At 35.6% G+C, this 22,388-nt stretch overlaps 2 protein-coding genes across 2 annotated transcripts; one reads left to right on the top strand and one right to left on the bottom strand.

Annotated features, from left to right (window-relative positions):
- The first annotated feature begins 5,808 nt into the window (after nucleotides 1–5,808).
- Nucleotides 5,809–6,866, top strand: LOC120136677 (histone H1-like). Its single transcript, XM_039152634.1, has 2 exons — nucleotides 5,809–6,050; nucleotides 6,125–6,866. Exons 1-2 carry the CDS (start codon nucleotides 5,868–5,870, stop codon nucleotides 6,776–6,778), a joined length of 837 nt encoding a protein of 278 aa, XP_039008565.1. The 5' UTR covers nucleotides 5,809–5,867; the 3' UTR covers nucleotides 6,779–6,866.
- A 1,218-nt stretch (nucleotides 6,867–8,084) lies between these two features.
- On the bottom strand, nucleotides 8,085–20,783 carry LOC120136863. The gene is made up of 12 exons (XM_039152803.1): nucleotides 20,759–20,783; nucleotides 20,357–20,484; nucleotides 17,208–17,261; nucleotides 16,821–16,979; nucleotides 10,994–11,147; nucleotides 10,691–10,914; nucleotides 10,551–10,612; nucleotides 10,149–10,370; nucleotides 9,818–9,944; nucleotides 9,390–9,712; nucleotides 9,150–9,294; nucleotides 8,085–8,416 (listed from the first exon to the last, which is right to left on the bottom strand). The coding sequence occupies exons 1-12, from the start codon at nucleotides 20,781–20,783 to the stop codon at nucleotides 8,174–8,176; spliced, it is 1,866 nt and encodes a 621-aa protein (XP_039008734.1). The 3' UTR covers nucleotides 8,085–8,173.
- Between the last annotated feature and the right edge of the window lie 1,605 nt (nucleotides 20,784–22,388).

Genomic DNA, 22,388 nt, shown 5'->3' with positions numbered 1-22,388 from the left:
TTTCTACCACTTCTGCATTTAACAAATAAACTTCCCCACTCAACTCAGCATCTTTTGCAGATAACTTCTGAAGCTTTTCTCCTGTAATTGGTCTGATTAGAGGTAATTTTTGAGTGCCTCTAATAACAACAGTTTTCCCATCCTTCTTAAAACTAATAGTCTTGGCTTTAAAGTCCATTATTATGGGGATAAACTCTTTCATCCAATCTACTCCCAAAACCATATCACTACCTCCCAAAGAAAATACTCTGAAATCATGTTGGAATTCATATCCTTGCATCTTCCAACTCACCTTATTACTCCTAGCAGTACTGAACAGTTTCTCACCATTAGCTACTGTGATGACTAATGGTTAAGTGTGTACCAATTCCACCCCTTCCTTAGCCTACTTAGGAGTCACAAAACTATTAGTGTTGTCACTGTCAATCAAAACATTAATGGGTTTGCCTCTGATATAACCTTGTATTCTTAAGGTTGTATGCCCCACATTACCAATAATAGCATTAATAGAAATCTCCAAAGCTTCCTTTTCTGGATCTTCCAGTTCACCATATTCCTCTTCTGTTACTTCTTTTTCAGCAGATTCCTCTTCTTCCTCCATGCAATTCAGTTGTCTAATTTTGCATTGATGTCCAGGAGCAAATTTTTCCCCACATTTAAAACACAAATTGTGGGCTATTCTATATTCCAGCAGACTTTGTTTTGTGTTTGTATTAGGAGGAACTGACTTAGGCAAGAAATTCTTATTTTCACTGCTCTGTTGACTATTTGAAGAAGTGTAAGAAAAAATTTTATTAGGAGATTTGTACTTCTTCCCTTCAATCTCATTAGCCAACTCATACAATTTAGCTTGCCTGTAAGCTTCAGATAAGTTCTTAGGCTCTAGCACTTTCACTTTATGTTTTAATTCCTCCTTGAGGCCACTAACAAAACTGGAAACAAAATAATTCTCCCCCAAATGCATGTTCTATTGCAACAAGTAAGGTCTTAATTCCTCAAACTTTTCTTGACACTCCTCCATACTCCTCTTCTATATCAACTTATTGAATTCTTCAATAATATCGTAATAGTTTCTGTCATAAAATCTGACACAAATCAGCCTTAAATTCATGCCAAGTAACCCTATGCTTCTGCATCATGTAACCATCAAACCAAGTCTCAGCTTTCCCAGTTAAATACATAGTAACTATTTCCAGTTTCTGCTCATATGGTATTCCAAACAAATTTAAAAACTTCTGACATTTCCTAATCCAACCCTTGGAATTGTTACCATCAAACATTGGTAACTCCAATTTTGTTCTAGGTAACATAGAACATGTATTCCCAAAAGGGTTTCTGGAATAGTTTATAGTGTCAACATGTTCTTCTCCTCCCACCTTAATCTCACTAGAACTACCCATAGGATTTTCTTCTTGCAACTTCTGATTAAAAGTTTGATGACTAGTAAACCCCACAAGTTTAGAAGCTAATATCCCCGGTTCATTAGGTTGAAAGGTATACTTCTCATACTCACTAAGAACTGTAATTAAACATGGTTGCTTACTTTCATTTTTGTTTTGTTTTGAATCTGCTGGTTGACTCTTTACTGACTGAGGTGAATCTTTTTCCTCAGCTGCCTGATTGATCAGCTGTAAGATTCTCTGCAAATAACCTCTATTTTCAGTTATTCCTTCTTCCAAGGTTTGTATCATTTCTTCCAGCTCTGCTTTCTCCCCAGCCCACCAAGATGGTAAGGTCTACTCCTTAACCTCCACTGCTTGCGTGAAAAATTTGGTTTTAGATCACTAAACTTAGCTCTGATACCAATTGTTATGACTTAGGGTTGATTGTAGAGAAAATGAAAGATTTCAAAAAGAAAGTAATGGGAATACATAAAACGTGTAATCTCATTCATGATGATTTCCTTAGATTTCAGGTACAACTTATATATTCACAAGTACCTACAGCTGTAATTCTGCCAGCAAATCTAACAAACTAACTACTTATTTGCTTATTCATAGGTTACCTCCAGGTGGGCTACACGTGTTGGCCCGTTTCTCATCAACTTCATTCTGTTATGGGTCATTACTTGAGTGGGCCCATTTGGCTAAGGGTTTAATGATATCAGTCTGCTCCTGCAGTCCACCCAACCCAATTCCTTTCTTTGCCTCAACCCTAAATCTCTCAAGTAATACCTCAATCCCTAATTCCTTTTCATTTCCCAATTTCAGCCATTTTTCCCAAATTTCCTTCCTCGAGTAATCCCCAATTCCTTCTGATCAAACCTTAATCTCCATTCCATCATAACATAATAATATTTTTCCTTAAATTAAATAAACCTTAAATATATTAAAATTTTTATATAAAACATCAAATAAAGCATTAAATATGGTTATTTTTAATGCTTTTGTTCTTAAATAAAGTTTTTTCAACTCTCAAAAGTTAAAGGTTATATTGAAGATGCTAATTATTATAAAAAAAGTAGTTGCTATTTAATTTGATGCTCCTGTTTTATATTTTTTTTATCCAATATATATATATATATAAGTGTATATTTGATACACTAGCAATGAAATTTTTTTCTTCACAAGTTGTTTTAGTTATTATCATATTTGTCTTAGTTAATAATTAAACAAGTAAATAGAACACATGACATGACAATAAATTTTAATCACATGTAGAGAAACAATTTAATAGTAAATAATATAACAAGTCAACAATAAATTGTTAGAACATGTATTTTAGCCTCCTCAAGCCATAATAAAACCCCTAACACCATCCTTAGAATAATTAACTTATAAAGACTATTAAAATTTAGCTTGAATTCAAAGTGACATAATTTAATTGAGAAAGTAATAAATCTGATTTGATTAAAAATAGAGAACTTTATGAAAGTTACTTTATCTAAAGTAGATGTTTACTTTATTTAGTTTTCTTTGTAATCAATTATATATCCCTATAAATAGATACTATGAGTTAGGGTTAGAGGTTAGATTGTCCATGAGGACACCTCTTGTATTCTTCTTCTTTTGAAATTAGTGAATTTCTCCTCTTTTGTTTGTAGTTTTTTTTCCCAAAAGGGTTTTCAACATAAAATCTTGGTGTTCATTTAATTGGGTCGTTATATTATAACAAATTGGTATCAGAGTGTTTGGGTTGTTTGACTCGATCACAATGATGACATCTTCAAAGTATGAGAAGTCGTTGGATCGCAACACCATATTATAATTATGAAAGGTAGAGGTATGTAAATTTGCAAGAGCTCTCTTATTCTGTTGAAATGGCAGAGGAAGACTGCCATGTTTTATATTCTACAGGGTTCAACAATTATAAAAGATGAAATACTATGTTCCCCTTCGTGGTAAAGGAGGATTTTGTGTTAAACAAAACAATTATGGACATAAAGATTTTGGGAGTAGAAAAATGTTCTATTCCATGGGCATAACGAATTTGAGAAGAAAAAAAGAGTTCAATTCTATGGGTATAGCAGATTCGAGAAGAAGAAAATTTAGTTCTGTGAGTATAACGAAAAAGATAGAATTACTATTGCTAATTGAGATAGTGTTGTGCATGATATTTCTTGTAGTGAACAAGTTGTGAGCGAAGTTAGCATTTATGATATCCTTACCGATGTGAAGACTAAATCCAAGTTTCGGCAAGCTTTGGATTCAATTAGCAATCATTGTCGAAGAATATCCCTCTATAGGGTTTTGTTGAAGAAGTAAAGAATATGTTCTCAAAGTGGAGAACTTGTTCGTTGAAGGAAGAATTGCTTTTGTTGAGTTTGATTGCCTCATCGAATTTGAGTGTTTTGTCTCGAATCTTTCGCACTTATAGAATTCGTGTCAAGGTGGATATTTGTTAAAGTTTGGCTCAAATTCAAAGTGACACAATTTAAATAGAAAAGTACAGAATTTTATTAAAGTAGATTTGTTACTTTATTTAGTTTCCTTTGTAATAAAGTATTTATCCTTATAAATTAGATACTAAGGGTTAGGGTTAGAGATTATGTTATCCATGAGGGCTCCTCTTGTATTCTTCTAATCTTGACAATAGTGAATTTCTATTATTACGCCCGTGGTTTTTTGCGAAAAAGGATTTTTGACATAAAATCTTGGTGTTTATTTGATTGGACAATAATTATGTACGAACCAACTTACCTTGGTGGTTAAAGGAATCGTTGTTGTTCCTAGAGGTTACGGGTTCGAGCACCAACGACTATAGTAGGGTGATTGAGCACTCATTGTCAAATGGTTGAGAGTATTTAGAATAGATACTACTTTGTAATCATCTTAGCTTAATAAAAAAATATAAAAATAATAAGATAGAGATAAAAAAATTGTAGATTGTAAATTTAATATGTTGAGATATAATTTTTTTTATTAAGCTAAGGTGATTACAAAGTAGTAAATATTCTAAATACTCTCAACCATTTGACAATGAACGTTCAATCACCCTGATGTAATTGTTGGTGTTTGGACTCGTGACCTCTATGAACAATAACGATTCCTTTAACCACTGAGCATAGTTAATTCATGAGAAATATATATATATTTTTTACAAAGAACTTAAAAGAATAAAATTAATAGCATTAACTATGCACTCATTAACTCTCAAATAATATGTAACCTCATCATAAATAATATTAATAAAAAACACATTAAATAATAAAGCACTATTTAAATATTTGTAAAAACATTTAATTATTAACTTAATATAAAATAAAAAATATTTAATAAATTTAAACTCAAAATATTAACTATCAAGAAAAAAGTACAACAATATATCCATTAAAAACAATTATTTAAGGACTATTATTATCCAAAAGGTGTCTGAATTGCAAAAGTGTATTATTTGATATACTAGCAATGAAAGTATTTTTTTCACAAGTTATTTTAGTTATTATCATATTATCTTAACTAATAATTAAACAAAGTAAATAGAACACATGACATGACAATAATTTTTTAATCACATGTAGAGAAAAAAATCTAATAGTAAATAATATAACAAGTCAACAATAAATCACTAGAACATGTATTTTAAATTTATGAATGCACAATTGTTATTTGATGAACATTTGATTTCCATGATTAACATATACAATGACTAATAATCATAAACAACATAACAAATCAAGTTTTATTTTGAGTTAATTTTGGTTTCATCTTTAATTTTTCATGAATTGAATGATATAATGTGTTATGAGACATATCAAACATCAATAGGACATGTTCAACTTCAACATCATTGCAATTGAATTTTCTCATTCAATTCTTAACCAATTTTCATGATTCTTGAGGCATTGCTTTCCTTTGTTAATGTATTATCGAATGAGATGAAAAAAACTGAGATTAAAACTAAGCATTCTCCTAAATTCCACTCAAACCACAATAACATCATGGTGAACCATGGTTTTGACCAATGTTGCTTCAAAATTGAATTTATCACAATTGAAACAACCAAAAAATATGTAAAAATATTCGTTATAAAGCCTATAAAATAAACTACTCAATGGAAAAAATTTCAGAATTTTTCATTAAATATAACTCATGTTATGCTCAAATCAACCGAGACCAAAAGCACACCTCAAATGTTTAAAACATCAAATTCTAGCTCATTCCTCCCTACTCCATTGTTTCCACCCCAGAAATGGTGAACCGTAGATGACGTCTTATCCAACGACCCATATTTAAACTTAAAGACAGACGGAGATCCGCGTGATGGTAATCTTCACCAATCAAAGTTTATCTAATGGGTACCGTCTCTCTCACATTTGTGTATTTAAATCGATCCATTTCAATCAACCTTCTCACATGAAGAGATTACCAGTAAATCTACAGCGTAAGATTAGATACAAAAATCGGCGATTTCTTGATTTCTCCCAAATGGCCGCCGAGGAACCGACAGTCGAGGTAGGCGCAGCGTCGGAGACGGCGGAAGGAAATCCCGGAGAGACCAAAGCCGCTACGAAATCCGGCAGAGCACGGAAAGCTAAAGAATCTAAGCCAAAGAAAGCTGCAGCTCCGAAGAAGCCACGAGCATCTTCTACTCATCCTACTTATGAAGAGGTATTTAATAATTCATGTTATTTTTGTTTCCGACTTTTTATTATGTTTTTGATACATGGTTGGCCGTGTTGCAGATGATAAAGGATGCGATTGTTAGCTTGAAAGAGAGGACGGGTTCAAGTCAGTACGCCATTTCTAAATTCATAGAAGGGAAACAGAAGCAGCTTCCTTGGAATTTCAAGAAGCTTTTGCTCTTCCATTTAAAGAAGCTTGCCGCCGCTGGGAAGTTGACTAAGGTTAAAAATTCGTATAAACTACCTCCGGAGAGCTCTTCGAAGCCGGCGACTACTGTTTCTGCTCCGGCCAAAAAGAAACCAGTTGCTACTAAGGCGAAGTCTAAGCCTGCTTCGAAGGCTAAGGAAGGGAAGAGTGTAAAATCTGGCTCTAAAGCTCCGGCTAAGAAGAACACTCCTAAGCCCAAGAGCAAGCCGGCGGCCAAACCAAAGGCTGCTCCTAAGGCTAAGCCTGCTCAGACGAAGACTAAGGCGGTGGCTTCTGTGAAGCCGAATATTACTCCGGCAGCCAGGTCGAAGGCTGCAGCCAAGCCTAAGGATAAGCCGGTCAAAGCTGCGAGGACTTCGACAAGGAGTACTTCTGGGAAGAAGGCGGCTCCTCCTCCTCCTCCTCCTCCTAAGCCAGCTGCAAAGAAAGCTCCGGCGAAGGGCGTTAAAACGAAGAGTGTCAACTCACCGGCAAAGAGAACCACGACGAGAAGAGGAAGGAAATGAAAGAAAGAGAGGCTAGTCATTATGGGGGTGGTTTTGTAAATTCGAGTGTTGCAGCTTAGTGAATGTATTTGGGTCAATGTATTACCGAGAGAGAAATATGACATCGGATCTTAAATCTGTTCTTTTACACCTTTTTATATGTTAAATTTCCAATTTACCTTTGAAATTTCCCGTTGAATAGATGAAATTAGAACCCTAATCTTTGTCTCGTCTTCTTTCTTTCATCTTTGCTCGTTATTAGGGTTTTATCATTTAGGTTGCTTGGAATAGATTAAAAAAACCGATACCTTGTGGAACAAGTTGCGTGGAACACGGGATGTAAGCTCTTATTTGCAACTGCACTGATTCGAGACATGGAAACTAAGGTTTGAGGTTCTTTTCAAATATTGAAATTCGTATAATTATGTCGAAAATGATAATGATATGAGCTGGCCATTGTTGATCGAATTAATCATGCCTGGTTTAAATTTGACGGGGCATCGAGTTTACTTACTTTCCAAGCAAATTTAAATGCTCTTCATTTATTTGGGACGAGTTCACCTAATTCGGTGGACGATTTAAACATTGGTTGGTTCTAGATTTGAATTGATTTCCATTTCGAGAGTTCTTCCATGAAAAACTTTGGGTACCTTTAGGTTTCAATTGGTTGAGAAGAGATGGGGCAAAATGATTGAAGAGAGGTGGGGAGTAGATATGGTATTTGCATAATCACTTCGCCAAAAATGGGGATTCTTGAAGGTTTGATATGCTTGTACTTGTAAACTTCGAAGTGAGTAAAATTATCAGGCTTGATTTAGGGAGAGATCTTAACTAGATATTGCATTCAGTCTTGATTACCATTAACAAGGGTTGAAAGCTAGCATCCATGCTCTTTCTTTAGTTGTAGTTGTGCATGTTTGTGTTGATGCATGTCTTTAGATTTGATGGTTGTTGATAATATTTGGGTTGGGTAGTTTTAGGTTATTTATCCCTTTTGATTTTCCGATTACGACCAGTATTTTGACGATGGTTGGCCGGTGTTCAGATCTTTTGTTTCCATAGAAATCATGCTCAGTTTGCATTAATTGAATTGTGGATTAGGAATTTATTTTGCTTAAGTTGCTGCTGTGGTTGCTCTTTTTTTCTTTTCTTTAAATTACCCTTTTGGAGTTCCAATATTCAGCTCCACACCTACTGATACTAGCACCAGATTATTTGCAACTATGAATAGGAATATTGTTTTTCAGTTCCAGTGTCTGAACTGAGCTTTGCAAGTGGCAAAAAATCATACACATGCTTCATGATTTCGATACAACCTCGATAGACATTCTTGGTCATAACTAAATAAAAATGTTTGAGACACCTTCTTCAGCTTACAATTTTTGTTGGTGAATATTCGTAAGCTTGAAACTCATATTAGAGCTGTGCCATTGTTTCCACTTTCTGGATGGTAAACTTCAGCTCCTTCTGAATGTCTAATCTAGAAGGTGATAGTACAATGTCTTTCCAAATTGAACCAGCTTCACAAGACGGGTTAGGATGCTTGTAGAGTTCGTATATGGACTCGGCGTCTTCGTTCAGCCTCGCCACCTGCTTCAAACAGTCGATCTCATCTGGATCAACTAGCAAGGTTCTTTCTCTGTCTTTCCATCCTATCAACTTCACGAAAATTGTTATGTTAATGTTACATGTTTGGTTGCATGGAGTAATTTTGCTAGCAATGAAAGTTCCTGCTCAATTTTATTTGTTTATTCATGCATGCTGTAGCTATGGACTATTTTCTCTTCCTCCTAGATTTTAGTTCTAGGGCTATAACGTAGTAAATGTAGGTTTCTGAGTTTTCCTCCATGAAATTTGATGATGGAATAAATGGGATACGAAAGTTATAAGTGGTTCACCTCTTTTAGTTTAGGTGAAAAACCGGTGTCAGTGGAGGAGAGGCCATTTGTTGGTATCTAAGTCCGTAGAGAAGGATTGAATGATGGAGGATATTGAGTTCCATCCCTTCTCTCGATCTTGATCGAGAGGCTTTATATTAACTCTTAGTGTTGGTGTCAGTCGTAGGGTAATTATAGCTATCCATAGGTTGGCAGTCTAAGTGGATATGGTTAGTTGTCGGTAGATTTAGTTCTGGTGGGTCACGTGAGCCTGTAAGAGGTAATGTCGAAAGGTCGTGAATTCCCAAAGTATATCAGGTGTTTGAGATCCTTTCTCCAGAGAAGGTACAACAAACTTCTTCCATCTTAGTGATTCAAGATGGGCCATCCTGATATAATGGGGCTCTGTTCTAGCTGTTCTGACCTTAGGTTCCCAGAGCTAAAATTCTGTAGTGAACTTCTAGTTTTATGCCACTAGAGAAATGAAGATTGAAAATGTTGGTTAGTTTATTCACCTTAGGTGGACCTTCAAGAACATTGGTGGAATATAGCCTAGCATTGTCAACCAGTTGGCAGTATGTTGGAAATGCATTTGCAAATCTCTTGTGGGATTTCAACTGTGATTTCACCCTTACAGCTCGTCTACACATTATAGCTCTCCTGTAGATATTGAATCCTTTGATAAAATCAGTATCTCAGGTAAAGGGTAAAGGACATATTCTAGTTGGTTGAAGAGGAAATAGGCGTCGCCGTACCTTATGCCTCTAACAACCGCTAAATAGGCATCGCAAACAACCCCGACCAGCTCTATTCTGTATGGCTTCCTCTTTTTACCACCTTTTGGAGATTGATCTCCTCCTTCAATTTGTTCCCAGTAATTTTCAATTACAGTCCCATCAGATCCTTGCCTGTAACCAACCCCCATACGATATCGCCGGCGGTGGACACATCTGGCCATAGTTATTGTTTGCAGTACAAATGGTATCCAGGAGAGTGTTCCATCCATGATCACATCCCGCCCTTCGTTGAGTGCTGTCACGAGTAGGGATGATGCTGCATCTGTGGATGATTGGTGCACCTGTTTGGAATGGAAACCAAGTTCCAGGTTGATGTTACCAAAACAGATACATATTTCGGGAAGGGCTGCTACTGAAGTTGATAAGGCTGAGAAAGTGATTCTTACCAGTTCGGCTGTACGAACCATGTCTGCATGGCCTTTGGAGCTGAGGGCTCTGTATATGACATCTGATTCTTTGAATGCATCTGCCTCGATCACAACTGCATTTGCTGCTGCGCCTGCCCAGAATGGTCTGCCAATATTTCATGCACAGCACTTGATGTAAGTTCCTTGTAATTGCTCATAGCTAGTAATAATTAAACTTTCTAGACCAACTTTACTTGTGCAGGAACAAAAGGAGACTAATTGTCTTCCATGTTACCCTATGTGTTATACATCTTTTTCAGTACTTAAAATATCCTTTGATCTTAAATACAGGTGTGGGACGCAGGCTTACTCTTTGAGAATGTCCTTAAGGACCGTACTCTTTCCGGCTCCCATCCCGCCTCCCATGAATAGCAGCACTGGACTTCTATCACTGTGAGCCACCGGAGCCATCACCTCCGTACATTGAGAATCATCGGATGAGGTATGCCCCATTGCTTTCATTTCTTCAACCAATGTATTGAAAACTCTAGCCACCTTCAGGTTTTTCGTCACCCTCTCGAATCTCTGTTCCCTATATTAGAAAACCAAAGTCTCTTTTGTCGAAATTAGTATTACTAGTCAGCGACAACAACAATGGTTAGAGACTATATGTAGGCTACTTTTTCAAGTTTTTAGAACCCCAAGTTTCTTTCTGTGGAAGGATATAGCTAAAGTGACAATAAAATTGATTAATAAACAGAATTTGCCCAACCTAGTTGCTGCCATGAAAATCTGCTTGAGCTTTTTCTTGGGTGCAGCATCAGCACTTAATACCTGAAACAATGTGGCATAAAACAAGTCGCTCTATGTGGCATAATACATACATAACATACATACATATATACTGATTACCTGAGTGATCATGATATCTGCATGGCTCCAATGAAATGCAAAATAACTTAGTATGAATCTCTCAAATTCTTCCACAAGCTTAACATACTGCGAATCCACATCAGGCTCATTAGCAAAATACGAATATATATCGTCTTCGCAGCTTTCGCATTTCCTGATGTATTCGACTGCTAACTTGCAGAGCAATGGACAACTTCTTTTATCTTTCAATCCCATCTGTCTTGCTGAAACAGAGATGAAAAGAATGTCAAAGGTGCAGCAGGTAAATGAGACCAGGACAAGGCATGGGATCAAATATATTACCTACGTAGTGAGGGAAGCTTTCGATCATTTCGAGGCGACCCCAGCTCGTCTTTCTCGATCTCAGGTGCGGAATGAGCTTTTGATCCTTTCGTTTCTTTACATGATACCGCACCGCTGCTGCAACGATGATGCTGACCGATGAAGCAACCAGGATCTGTAAACATTGAAAAAGCCATCGAATGAATGGTTTACATGCATACATACATACACGTATATGAAATGTGTTTCTGAATGAAATAATTGTTCGTTTATTACTTTATCCCTCTGCATGCCTTGGAATTCAAGAAACAAGAACTGTGTTCGAAGTCTGAATCTGATGATTTTTCTAAAACGAGAAACAAAATTTCCATAACTCTTGGCCTTGAAGCACGTTCATCGTTAAATCTGTAAATCTGTTTGGAGGATAGATGGTTTCATGGATCTTCGTTGAAACCAAGACCCAGCACTGACACATGTAATAACCTTATTTCTTGCCAAGCCTAAACATAGTACGTGCATCAATTTTTCATATTGCCTTTTTTGGGAAAAGCTCAGTAAAAATTATTAAAAAAAAATATTTAGTTTTTACTTTTTGTAATTTATATTTATGGTAATTAATAGGACTAAAATTAGTACTTGTGATGACCCGACCCAGGATCCCTAACGGCCCTTGATCTTTGATTGCCACCTTCATGTAAAGGTCAATAGATTAGAATTAGTATTTGTCGTCCCACCAATCTATGAATAACCATCATAACCTTAGGTCTCCGACACTACGAGTCTGTGTATAAATTCACATCCATGACTGGAGGGGTGAATCACCAAAGATCACTACAATCATTATTTTCCCACCAACAAGTACGCTTTAGTCTTTATAAAATTAATGTCAATTAATCTACTAGATTAACATTTATCCATTATAGAGAAACTCAACAAATGTATTTCCATATTATGTGATACTGTCCGACTAGTTAAGTCAGGTCATAGTACATAGTCGTTGCAAAATTTGTGATTCATGCTAGAAATAATGCACTAATAATCCAATAATTATTAAGAGTAAACAGTATTATTGTACATAAAGTCTGAAACAACAAAGTAGTCCAGATGTTGTCGAGCTTTCAAAGGCTTTAAAAGAAATTGAACGGAGGATCTTCCAGAGACTTTGAGAGAACTTATGCAAAGGACCCTTAATAACCCGTGTACCTATTTTCACATGCTTGTACAAAAATTGAACAATTTTATAGTAAATAGACCGTAAATAATTAGCATGCGCATATTAAGGGCAACACACTCGATACACATTGTTCGACAAAACAGATTACTTAATCCCACACTATAAAGAATTCCTGGATACGTTAAGCCCGGTAAAGGAACCTAGAACTGTATTCTGTAGAGCAGGTGTTGGGATTCCACTGCGATGGCGCTCTTTGGCTGATTATCTAATGCTATTTACCCGTGAAAAAAATATTTAAAGAATGAGCTACTAAAGCCCTGTAATGAACAAATATTCCGAGGGAATTCACATAGTATAAGCTGAGCATAATTAACATTTGCATGCATTGGAATTTCTCTATGGCATTTACAATATAAATTTATACTCATCCATATGACAGAACTATTCATATCACTTAATCCACCCAAGATTTTCTAAATCTCAATCGGGGTTTCTATGCGAGCCATTCGAAATAATATGATTAGATGTTTCAGTGCGAGCCACCCAAAAAACATGATTAGGTGTTCTCGTGCGAGTTACTCTAATCTTTTGAGACTCTCATACGAGTCACCTGAAATAACATGATTAGTTACTCCCGCGCGAGTCACTCTAATTCTTTGAGACTCCCGTGCAAGTACCTGAAATAACATAATTAGGTCATTAAATAAATTAACTTTCGTTTCCCATTGGTTCATTGTCCATCCCATTAGTTCATTCGTACGAGCCCCCTTCTTAATTTCCAATTATTGACCTCAAAATTTTCACAACATTCTTGCTCCTTAGTATTGATGCTGAGATAGGAGTATCGGTACCACACTTACCCATGTACTGGTACTGAGTTGGGCACCGATATCAAAATAGCATTTTGAAATTTCAAAACTACTTTAGTTAATGTTGAGTATCGATATCATCCCTTTTGGTATCGATACCCACTCATTGGTATCGATACTGGGAAAAATAGTATCGATGCTGTTTTGAAATTTTTACACGGATTCTCAAGAAACCATTATGGTACCAATACTCTTCTAACAATATCGGTACTACTATGATTCATATTTTTTATACCAATACTCAAAAATAAATCCAACGATTTTAACCTTCTAGAAAGCACCGATTCTAGCTTACCATGACCCAATCACCACTATATGCAATCACAAAGAATAAATGTTTGAACTTAGCAAAATAGTTGATTGTACAACTCCATTTTCTTCAAGTTTTATCCTTCCGTTTTTCATTTATTCCCCAAATTTCTTCATCTCATGAAAAGATTAAATCAAAAAGGATTCATAAAAGTTGACCCTAACAACATATAGTTTAATCTTTAACTCTCATCCTTTGTTTTATCTCCCATAACCAAACCCATTAGGTCTTACCATATCTTTCTCCTCAAAGCATGAAATTCTTTCTAAAATTTATATAACTAGAAAAAAAAATCATTTCTTTTGGAAGGAAAGAATTTCAAGCTCACTTAAAAATACTTTTTTGTCAACTTATTTTCAAAGATATGAGATTAAATGAAAGACAATAATTGAAGAGATTAAATAAAATTAACGAACATGCAAGCTAAGTGGATGGTCATAAGAATTACTTGAAAAAATAAAGCTACAAGCAAACATTTAATCCGTTTAATCTGTCTTTAGAACATCAGCAAACAAAATTTTGTTGAGAAAAATATATAAAATGGCCTAAATTTTTAGTAAGCTCTACGGTACAAACATTACATGTCACCCATATCGTGCGAGTGTGCCCCAATATCGAATATGATTGATTTGCACCTCATTTTGACTTGCCCATTCATTAATCAATATATCGGTTATACCTTATAAACACTTTCAAAATCCTGTACTCTTTTCATTCATCACTTAATCATTTTGAGTATATGCATTGTTTTAATGTTCTCATTAAATAGAATGCTTAATACAAAAATAAGCGTTTAAACTATACTCAAAATTGACTTTTGGTGTCTAAAGATTTTTTTTTTTGTTAAAAATAGGTGCTTAATACTTTCTCCTTACATTTTTAAGTGCATACCATTAAAAAACCGTTAAATGACACGTGTCACATTTATAGTTATATTTTTTAAAAATAAAATATTATTTAAAAATATATAATTTAAAAAAATCTAAACGTGACACGTGTTGTCTAACGGGTTTTTAACCGTAGTCACTTAAAAGTGTAATGGAGAAAACATTAGACACATATTTTTAAGAAAAATTCTTTAGACACCAAAAAATTAATTTTGAATATAGTTTAGACACTTATTTTTATATTAAGTTTAAATCTAACATAAAACAGTAATTTTATTACTCAAACTTCCAACTTGACAAATAAATAATGTCTCAAAGTGCTAAAAAATTCATTATTTTCCAGCTCATTCGTTTCTTATTCAACACTTATACTATAACCTGCATAGTAAATGGTGCAGATTAGAGCTAGGCTTGTCATGAAACAAATTCCATGCCCAAAAAAATGTCATCGTCGTTGGTACAAATCTTGTTGAATATGGAAAGTGGGGAGAACTATTCTCTCAGATTTGGATGGCATCATAATTATACAACAATAGGCAGAGACGACAACAATATTCAAAAGAAGACAAGTCTAACACCTACCCTAATCACCTAACACCCTAAAAATCCATTGAAGTTTGGATCCAAAACCTTTTCTTTTTGTATCGTTCACCAATTCTGTCCTGCAAGTAATGGAAATTTTATCAGTCTTCAGATGCCATACCGGTAAGGACCCACTACTGGAGAGGACAACCCATGGCCATGACTGCTGTCAAAAGTTCGTTGCCTGTACCATCTGAAGTTAAGGCATAGGCTTAAACGCTAGGTTTATGTTCAGTGGTCGGCGCGTTTTTCATAATAGTGGGGGGTCCTTATATTGTTTAATCTTTTCAACAGATTATATTTTATATACTTGGGCCACGTATATGACCAGTTTTCACTTTTTTGAAATGGAAGATGTATATTCGTATACTTATGGCGTCAAGAATTAAGATCGTTCATAACACATTCCAGTACATCAAAAATAAACTAAAGAAAGATTAATCCTCGACAAAGCTCATTGAGTCAAAATGTAGGCAACTTAGTTAACCTCTCAAATAACGTAGTTCACCTTGAAATTTGAATTACCGGTCATAATTATTCGCATTTCGTCGATCATCAATTAAATCACCAAAATGTCATCTCTCAAGTTGAAACGTTTAACAATGAAAATAACAATGAAAGTCGGTGGATGATAACACCTCAACCAATTTAGCCGAGTGCAGGCCATCAAGTCGCCTTGCCATTCATGCCACAACCATTCAGCGCTAGTCTCGAGCAATAATGCCATTAACGGTTACACCCGAGTTGGGTTGGAAAGTCCCATCAACATTAATTTTAAAGCTCTAAGTTGGTGGAGGTTTCCATTGTTTCCTTTGCCTTCCGCGAGTTGTGTTAAGGTGGTTGTCAAGACCTCATTTGCTTCTTTAAATCTGTTCCGAAGAGTCATATCGCATTACTGACATCTCTCAAACTTTATTGTTCCCCGTTGTACACTCATTTGTTACGTTGATTCTAAATGTTCCAGATGAGCTTGACAAGCTTTGAGAAACCTTCCCGATCCAATTTCCCAGGAGCAGCTCCGAGCCACAATTTGTAGTTTATTGATTGATCAACACATCTTTGGTCCAACCCTGACAACAATAGAATTTTTCGCGCCTTAGGACACTCTTTAATGGCATGAATGATAGTCTCAGCATCCTGCGAACAACGAAAGCATATCCTCAATCCTAAACTCGCTGCAGCTATTTTGTTTCTAGCTAGCAACACCTCATTGTAGACCGCAAACATAATTTTAGCGGCGTTTTTTTGTCCTATAACGACCTTTTTAAGCGTCGCTAGAAGCACTTGCGGCGATAGGAAAAACGCCGCAAGAAGCGCCGGCCATACCAGTGCCGCTAAAGTTAACGGCGTTTGAGAACAAAAAACGCAGCAATAGGCCAAGATCTATCGCGACGTTTTTAGAATAAACGCCGCAAAAGGTCAATATCTATAGCGGCGTTTCTGGAACAAACGCCGCAAAAAGTCATGATATATAGCGGCGTTTATGAAACAAACGCCGCAAAAGGTCATACCTATAGCACCGTTTTTGGAACAAACGCCGCAAAATGTCAGACCTATAGCATCGTTTTTGGAACAAACGCCGCAAAAGATCAGACCTATAGCGGCGTTTTTGGATACAAACGCCGCAAAAGGTCAGATCTATACCACTTCATAAAAATGTAACAAAATTATTATTTGCCACCAGGCTCTAGGGAAGCTGCCTCCACGAACCTACCAATCATTATATGTTAGACTTTTTCTCAGTTTTAGCATGTGTGACTACTCGATCTAACAACAACAATATGCCAAAAAAATCAAATTGAAAATGTACAGACTATTCTTTTATGCCTGGACTGGATCATTGCCCGATTTGTAACAACTTTTTTATTGATCAATGTTCAAACTTCCATTTCAAAAGGAGTGTTCCACATTAATCCCAGTGGGAGGAAAAGGAAAAATTGATAAGGAAAAACAACCTGTATATAAGAACATATTATCCCCATACCATATTCTAAGATAGAACATAGCTCTCGTTAAACTTTTAAACTTTAGGAGCTAGCGTCCTCTTCTTTGTTGCATGCTGAAAAACTTTTTCTTCAACAGGCAATCCCTTCATCCGCCTAACAGCATTAATGAGCTTTCTTTCTGTATTTGGAAGAACACTAGAACCATCACCAAATTCTTCTATCGCCTCGATAAAGTATTTCTAAAAAAATCAATGACAGTAGCAATGAGTTTAAAACAATGGTAAAAACGGATTCCATGAAAACAATATATTAGCGTATAGAAATGCATTGCAAGTATAAAGAATAATTAATATATGAATAGAACAATAGACACTCACATCATCTTCAATAACCACCTCCCATAACAGTTAATGGAACTGGCTAGGGTCCCAACTCAATCTCGTAGGCTTTTGCATTTCTTCGACAACAGTTTGAGCCAACAAATCCTGGATTGACATGAGAGAAATATACAATATCTCAACCTATAAAGAGTAGGGCAAAGAGTAAAGCAGACAATATACAAAATAAAGGGGTTTGAAATTCACCTGATGACTTTCAAATTAGGGATTGTATGAACATCCAGGAGCAGGGTCATCCACTGCAGGAATAATAGACTGTTGAGACACCCGTCTAGATTTAGCCCCATCTCATAAATTTGGTTACTGCATGTTCCATGAAATCCAGCACACTGAAACTATAAAGCAGGATGTTATGGAATATGCAAAAGCAAAAAGTAATGAAAAGGGCCATATATGTTGGCCAAAACAAAAGCAATTTTGTTATGATCAACATGTGAATACGCTGATTATACAACCAGACTGAATTAAAAGGGTGAATGTAGAGATTATCAGAATTTTTAGGGCTTTTTTAGCTTTAAAGATGAAATTCCAAGCAAAAGAGCCTCTTGTATCGTGTTGGGTATTTAAGAAATCAAAGTTAGCAAAATACTTAGTAGAGAAAACCTTGAAAAGAAGTGAGTCTCGATAGTGAATAAATATCTAAACTTATTTTCCTAACAAGGCCAAGTTGAAAAAATTTAAATCTCTATCGTTTTTCTCTACATATATACTTTGTTCCATGCAATATGTGGCCATCCTCAAGCATTGTGTTTCCCCTGCCACCAATTGTTAGAGTATGCCCAAAGACAAATCATATGATGATTGTAATAATACATTTATTTACCAATTTTATTGAATAAAGGCATTACACTATTATTTTCAGTTATATGTATGTGTTTAAAATAAAGTGAAAGATAATAAAGTTCATATAATAACATTATTATTATTATTATTATTAAAAGATCCGTAGTTAAGTATTATTATGGGCATGGACAATAATAATACGCTTAAGACTAACATTGCTCATGGTGATGACTATATGTATGATCCTCAGACTTGAGATCAATGTTATCCCAACATATATTGTTGTATGTTTTGATACAGTTAAACATGCTCCGCAACTGGTTGCACTATAAAGACCGTTATTGAATATATCTCGATATATGTAGTGGGGTGTGTATGATTAAGATAAGATTTGTCCTTCCTACATAATAGGAAATATATCATAGGCCACTTGATTGAGTGAAACTAGAAATGCATAGCCATTCTTGAATAAGTTGATATGAGATATCACAAATTATTCATCAATTATAGTCTACTCTAAATATCAAGAAACAATAGATGGGCTATACAAGTGTGAATATTTCAAGACTTGTGCCTATTCTAAATATAAAGGACAAAAGGATGTAATACATAAAAGAGTTAATCATGAAGATGATATTTTGAATCATAATTTCTTGTAACTTAGGTGACAATGATATATTGCTAGATGTCACTCATTGTATGTAATATTAGAATTATTCTAATAATTACTACTAACGTTACAATAACCTACAAGGTCATACCCTAGGATTGAAACGAGTAAAGATGTACAATTTATTGTATGTTACTAACATATATCTAGGGTTAATATATGTATATTTGATATATATATGATTTTAATTATCCCGAATATAGTAAGTAAACATTAAAAGAAGGTAATTCCGATTATAACTATTTTAATCGATATTTAATTCAGATAATTAAATAAGAGTTTAAATAAATGTTAAAGATTGTAATTCACATTATAAGTCTTTAATGGATATATAATTTGAATTAATTAAATAAGATTTTTAATTAATTCGAAATAACTTAAAATCCCTAATATGTTAGGGTAACTGATATATTTAAAGTGATGAAAGGTCTAGCAATCGACTTACTTCTTCAACCATTTTTCTCAAAACTATTTTTGGGAAAAATAAATTTTGCTCTCAATCGGGTGAATTGAGTAGAGGTCGAGACGTGGTTTCGTGGAGGCTTACGAATTGAACCGTTTGTGATCACCATTAGACTCTGTTGTTTTTGCTATTTTTCAAGGACCCCATCCCTTAGAAAGCTAAACATGCCCATCTTGTACTTACCCACAATGGGGGTTAGACCTAGTTAATGTCTGTGGATTGACCTTTTCACACACTCCCAAGGTTGTCATAATCTTTCTTCGATTTTCTTATTGTGTATGCGAGCCAAAACAAATTATTGACTTGTCTTAGTTAAATTTTTTTAACCGGAGGTAGCTTAAGAAATGTTAAGCATATCTTTTAACCTTATCGTCTCATGATTCAGATTCTTGATGAAGAGCATGTTGTCTTCCACATAGAGTAGGTGATTGACTCTTAGTCCATGTAAGCTTGCTCAAACCCCCTTGATGTTGTTGATCCTTTGTTCAATAAGAAGGGTAGCTGATAATCCTTGCACATAAAAGAGAAAAATATAAGGAGACAGATGGTCTCCATGCCTTAATTTATGTTTCATTCTGAAGAAACTTGAAAATTTTCTTCAAAACCCATTTCCCTCGTAACACCCTTGATAAAATTCTACTCATTTCTATCATAAGTTTTTTTTATATCCAATTTGAACAAAGGTTGTTTTTAAAACCTTTGAGATAATTGATTAATTCGTGAGTAACAAGGAAATTGTTAGAAATATGTGTAATACCCTAATTTTGTCTGGGCAATTTAATTCATTTAAAGATGCTTGAGAATTAATTTGGAGGTAATCGTGCTCAAATGAGAATTTAATTCAAATGATGAATGGAAGCTTGTATTTTGGGGACAACATGAAAATCAAGAAACTTTTGTGCTTAATTGGATTGATATCGTATATGTTTCATTTTGGAGATCGAGATACAAATTGAAATTCAACCCCAAATTAAGTGTTTAAAGTCCACTTATAAGTCCAAAATAGATTACAAATATTTATGGACCAATTACAACCCAAATTAATTACAAGCTCAAGACAAACCCGAGCACCCCACGTGAAGGCCTTGTTCTGCTCCATAACACCCGGTCACTAGTTGTGCAAATCTCTCCCACGTGATGCACCACAATTGATCAGCATCCATGGCTCCCACGTGGATCATTCCAACAACAACCCCCAGAAGCCCATGCTGCTCACGCGTGGAGACAAGGTTCGACTCCCGAACTGCTGCCCATGCTCCGCTACGACATCATCCAACCTCGATATGGAACACCACGCCTTACTCCATTCACCAGAACTGAGCAGCCCGGTTCCCCAATGCCACTAGCACCATAGTCGAGCAACCTGTGCCCATACTGCCTGTCACCCACAACCAAGCACTTAACGTGAAACTCCATAACAGTCACCGGCCCTGCAAACAAACATTATTTTAGCAAAATCCAAGGTTTGGGGCAGTGGGAGGAATCAATAAAGTTATCAGTCATAAAAGATACAAAACAGGGGGTCACGGGCAACGGGGAGGAGTACAGAAAGCAACACACAAAAACCAGAGAACGAGGAGCCATCAAAAGAGAAAAGGAGGAAAAAAAAAGATAACGAGGGAACCCGAGAGCAACTGTGGACCTTTTTTTTAGCAAAAAACGCAACCAAAGAAATCCATGAGCAGAACCAACAAAAAGGAAAACCAAAGAACTGATCACCAACAACCATCGGTGGAACCCAGAAACACAGATTAGAGCAATCAACGCCAATCAAAATTTCAGAGAGCATAACAATACAGTCCTTACCTTCCTGAGTTGAAGAGGAGAACCATCACCCTTGCCCGAATCCCGAACACCGTTGGGTCGTCGAGGGTAAGATTTCACCTCTAGACTACTGTTGTTGCATGAGTTGGGGTTTATGAGGCTCAGTTCGTCTTAAAAGTGAGGGTTTCCTTAGGTTTTGGTTGAACCGTGAGGCTAGGGTCCTAGGAAGGGAAGCAGTGAGGGGTATTGGAGGAGTTGGTTCCTCGTCGGAGCCCAGGGGGAGAACCCGCGGTGGCCGTGAGTTTGGTTTTAGTGGGGGGTCGAAAATCTTTTAGATCCTAGGCTTTGGGTTTCCTCGCCTGAACGTTTTATCGGGGCCGTTTGGGGAAGGGCAACCATGGTGGTTGCCCTGTTTGGGTTTGAGAGTGAAACATTGAGGAAGGGAGAGAGTTTGGAGAGAAAACGGCTGGGGCGAGGGTTTTCTGGTTTAGGCTGAGTGAAATAATGAGTTAGGGTTCCAAAGTTTACCCTAAAATCCCATATATTCATACGTCCAAACGACGCAGTTTTGAACGGTTCTAAAACGGCAGCGTCTTGATAGCTGAGGGGAATCCGTGTTTTGGGATGTTTGGGGGAAACTGCGCGTAAGGTCTATTAGGTTTGATCTGTCTCATTTTGGTCCCTAAATCGAGCTTTCTTGGGGTTTCAATTTTACCTCCTAACTTTTGGCGTGTTTCATCTTAGTCCAGAACCATGTTAGGGCCATTTTGATGTTGTTTATGCATTGGATGTGTAATTTTGAAAACTTTTAATGTGGTCCTATGTAGCACTTTGGTTGTATTGTGTTTCGAGTACCAAGAAATGAAATGTTTATTAAAACAGCCTGTTGTTTATTGTTTTTTATATTTTAGTCCCTTTAATATTTCATGTATGTTTGTTAGGTTAATTTAGAATTATTTTTAAGTGTATGCAAGTGGGTATTATTTTGAGCATGTACTTCGTACGAACGTACTTAGGCGTATTTCTTTTTAAAGCATGTTGACCTCATTTACTTTAATCGCATGTTGTTTTTCATGTATTATTTATTAGTTAGATAATTTTTAATATTGTATGTTACCCTCATGTGCGTGACCCTACGTCGTTACATAATCTGATTAAGGGTAATACCCTTTTAATTTAAAACTATTGAAATAGATTCTCTTAACTTACTAGAGGGTCGTTTTGACGATTTTAAATTAAAAGTTTATCCCAACAGTGTCACCAAAAGAATTGATTAATCATTTTAAAATTTGGGAATGAAAGAAAAAGAAATATTCGGCTATTTAAATTATTTGAGAAAAGATCGTTAGAACTCACCTAAAGATCTGGTCTCGATATTTTTACATAATCGAATATCCTTTATCTTTCTAATGACTCGGTAATTTTAAATTAACATATTTTGTTGCTTTTCAATGTTACCAATTTGCACTTTTATTGTTTAAAGGGATCATTAATCAAATTAAACTCGAACTTGTGAAATTCGTTGCAAAGACATTAATTAATTGACTAGGTACCGATTTAGGGCATTGTG

The sequence above is a fragment of the Hibiscus syriacus genome, unplaced genomic scaffold (assembly GCF_006381635.1).
Source record: "Hibiscus syriacus cultivar Baekdansim isolate YM2019G1 unplaced genomic scaffold, ASM638163v2 tig00110637_pilon, whole genome shotgun sequence".
NCBI lineage: Eukaryota > Viridiplantae > Streptophyta > Magnoliopsida > Malvales > Malvaceae > Hibiscus > Hibiscus syriacus.
Note: the sequence above shows the minus strand (reverse complement) of the source record. Positions and strands in the feature narration are given on the sequence as shown.

Excerpts from the sequence above, each read along its gene's own strand:
- LOC120136863 (XM_039152803.1), bottom strand. The coding sequence starts at position 20,783 with ATGGTTGTTGGTGATCAGTTCTTTG. Across the intron at positions 20,485-20,758 it reads TGTTGGTGATCAGTTCTTTG|GGCCGGTGACTGTTATGGAG; the intron begins GTTTTCCTTTTT and ends GTTTGTTTGCAG. Across the intron at positions 17,262-20,356 it reads GCTCAGTTCTGGTGAATGGA|GTTGAGATATTGTATATTTC; the intron begins GTAAGGCGTGGT and ends TACTCTTTATAG.
- LOC120136677 (XM_039152634.1), top strand. The coding sequence starts at position 5,868 with ATGGCCGCCGAGGAACCGACAGTCGAGGTAGGCGCAGCGTCGGAGACG. Across the intron at positions 6,051-6,124 it reads CTCATCCTACTTATGAAGAG|ATGATAAAGGATGCGATTGT; the intron begins GTATTTAATAAT and ends GCCGTGTTGCAG.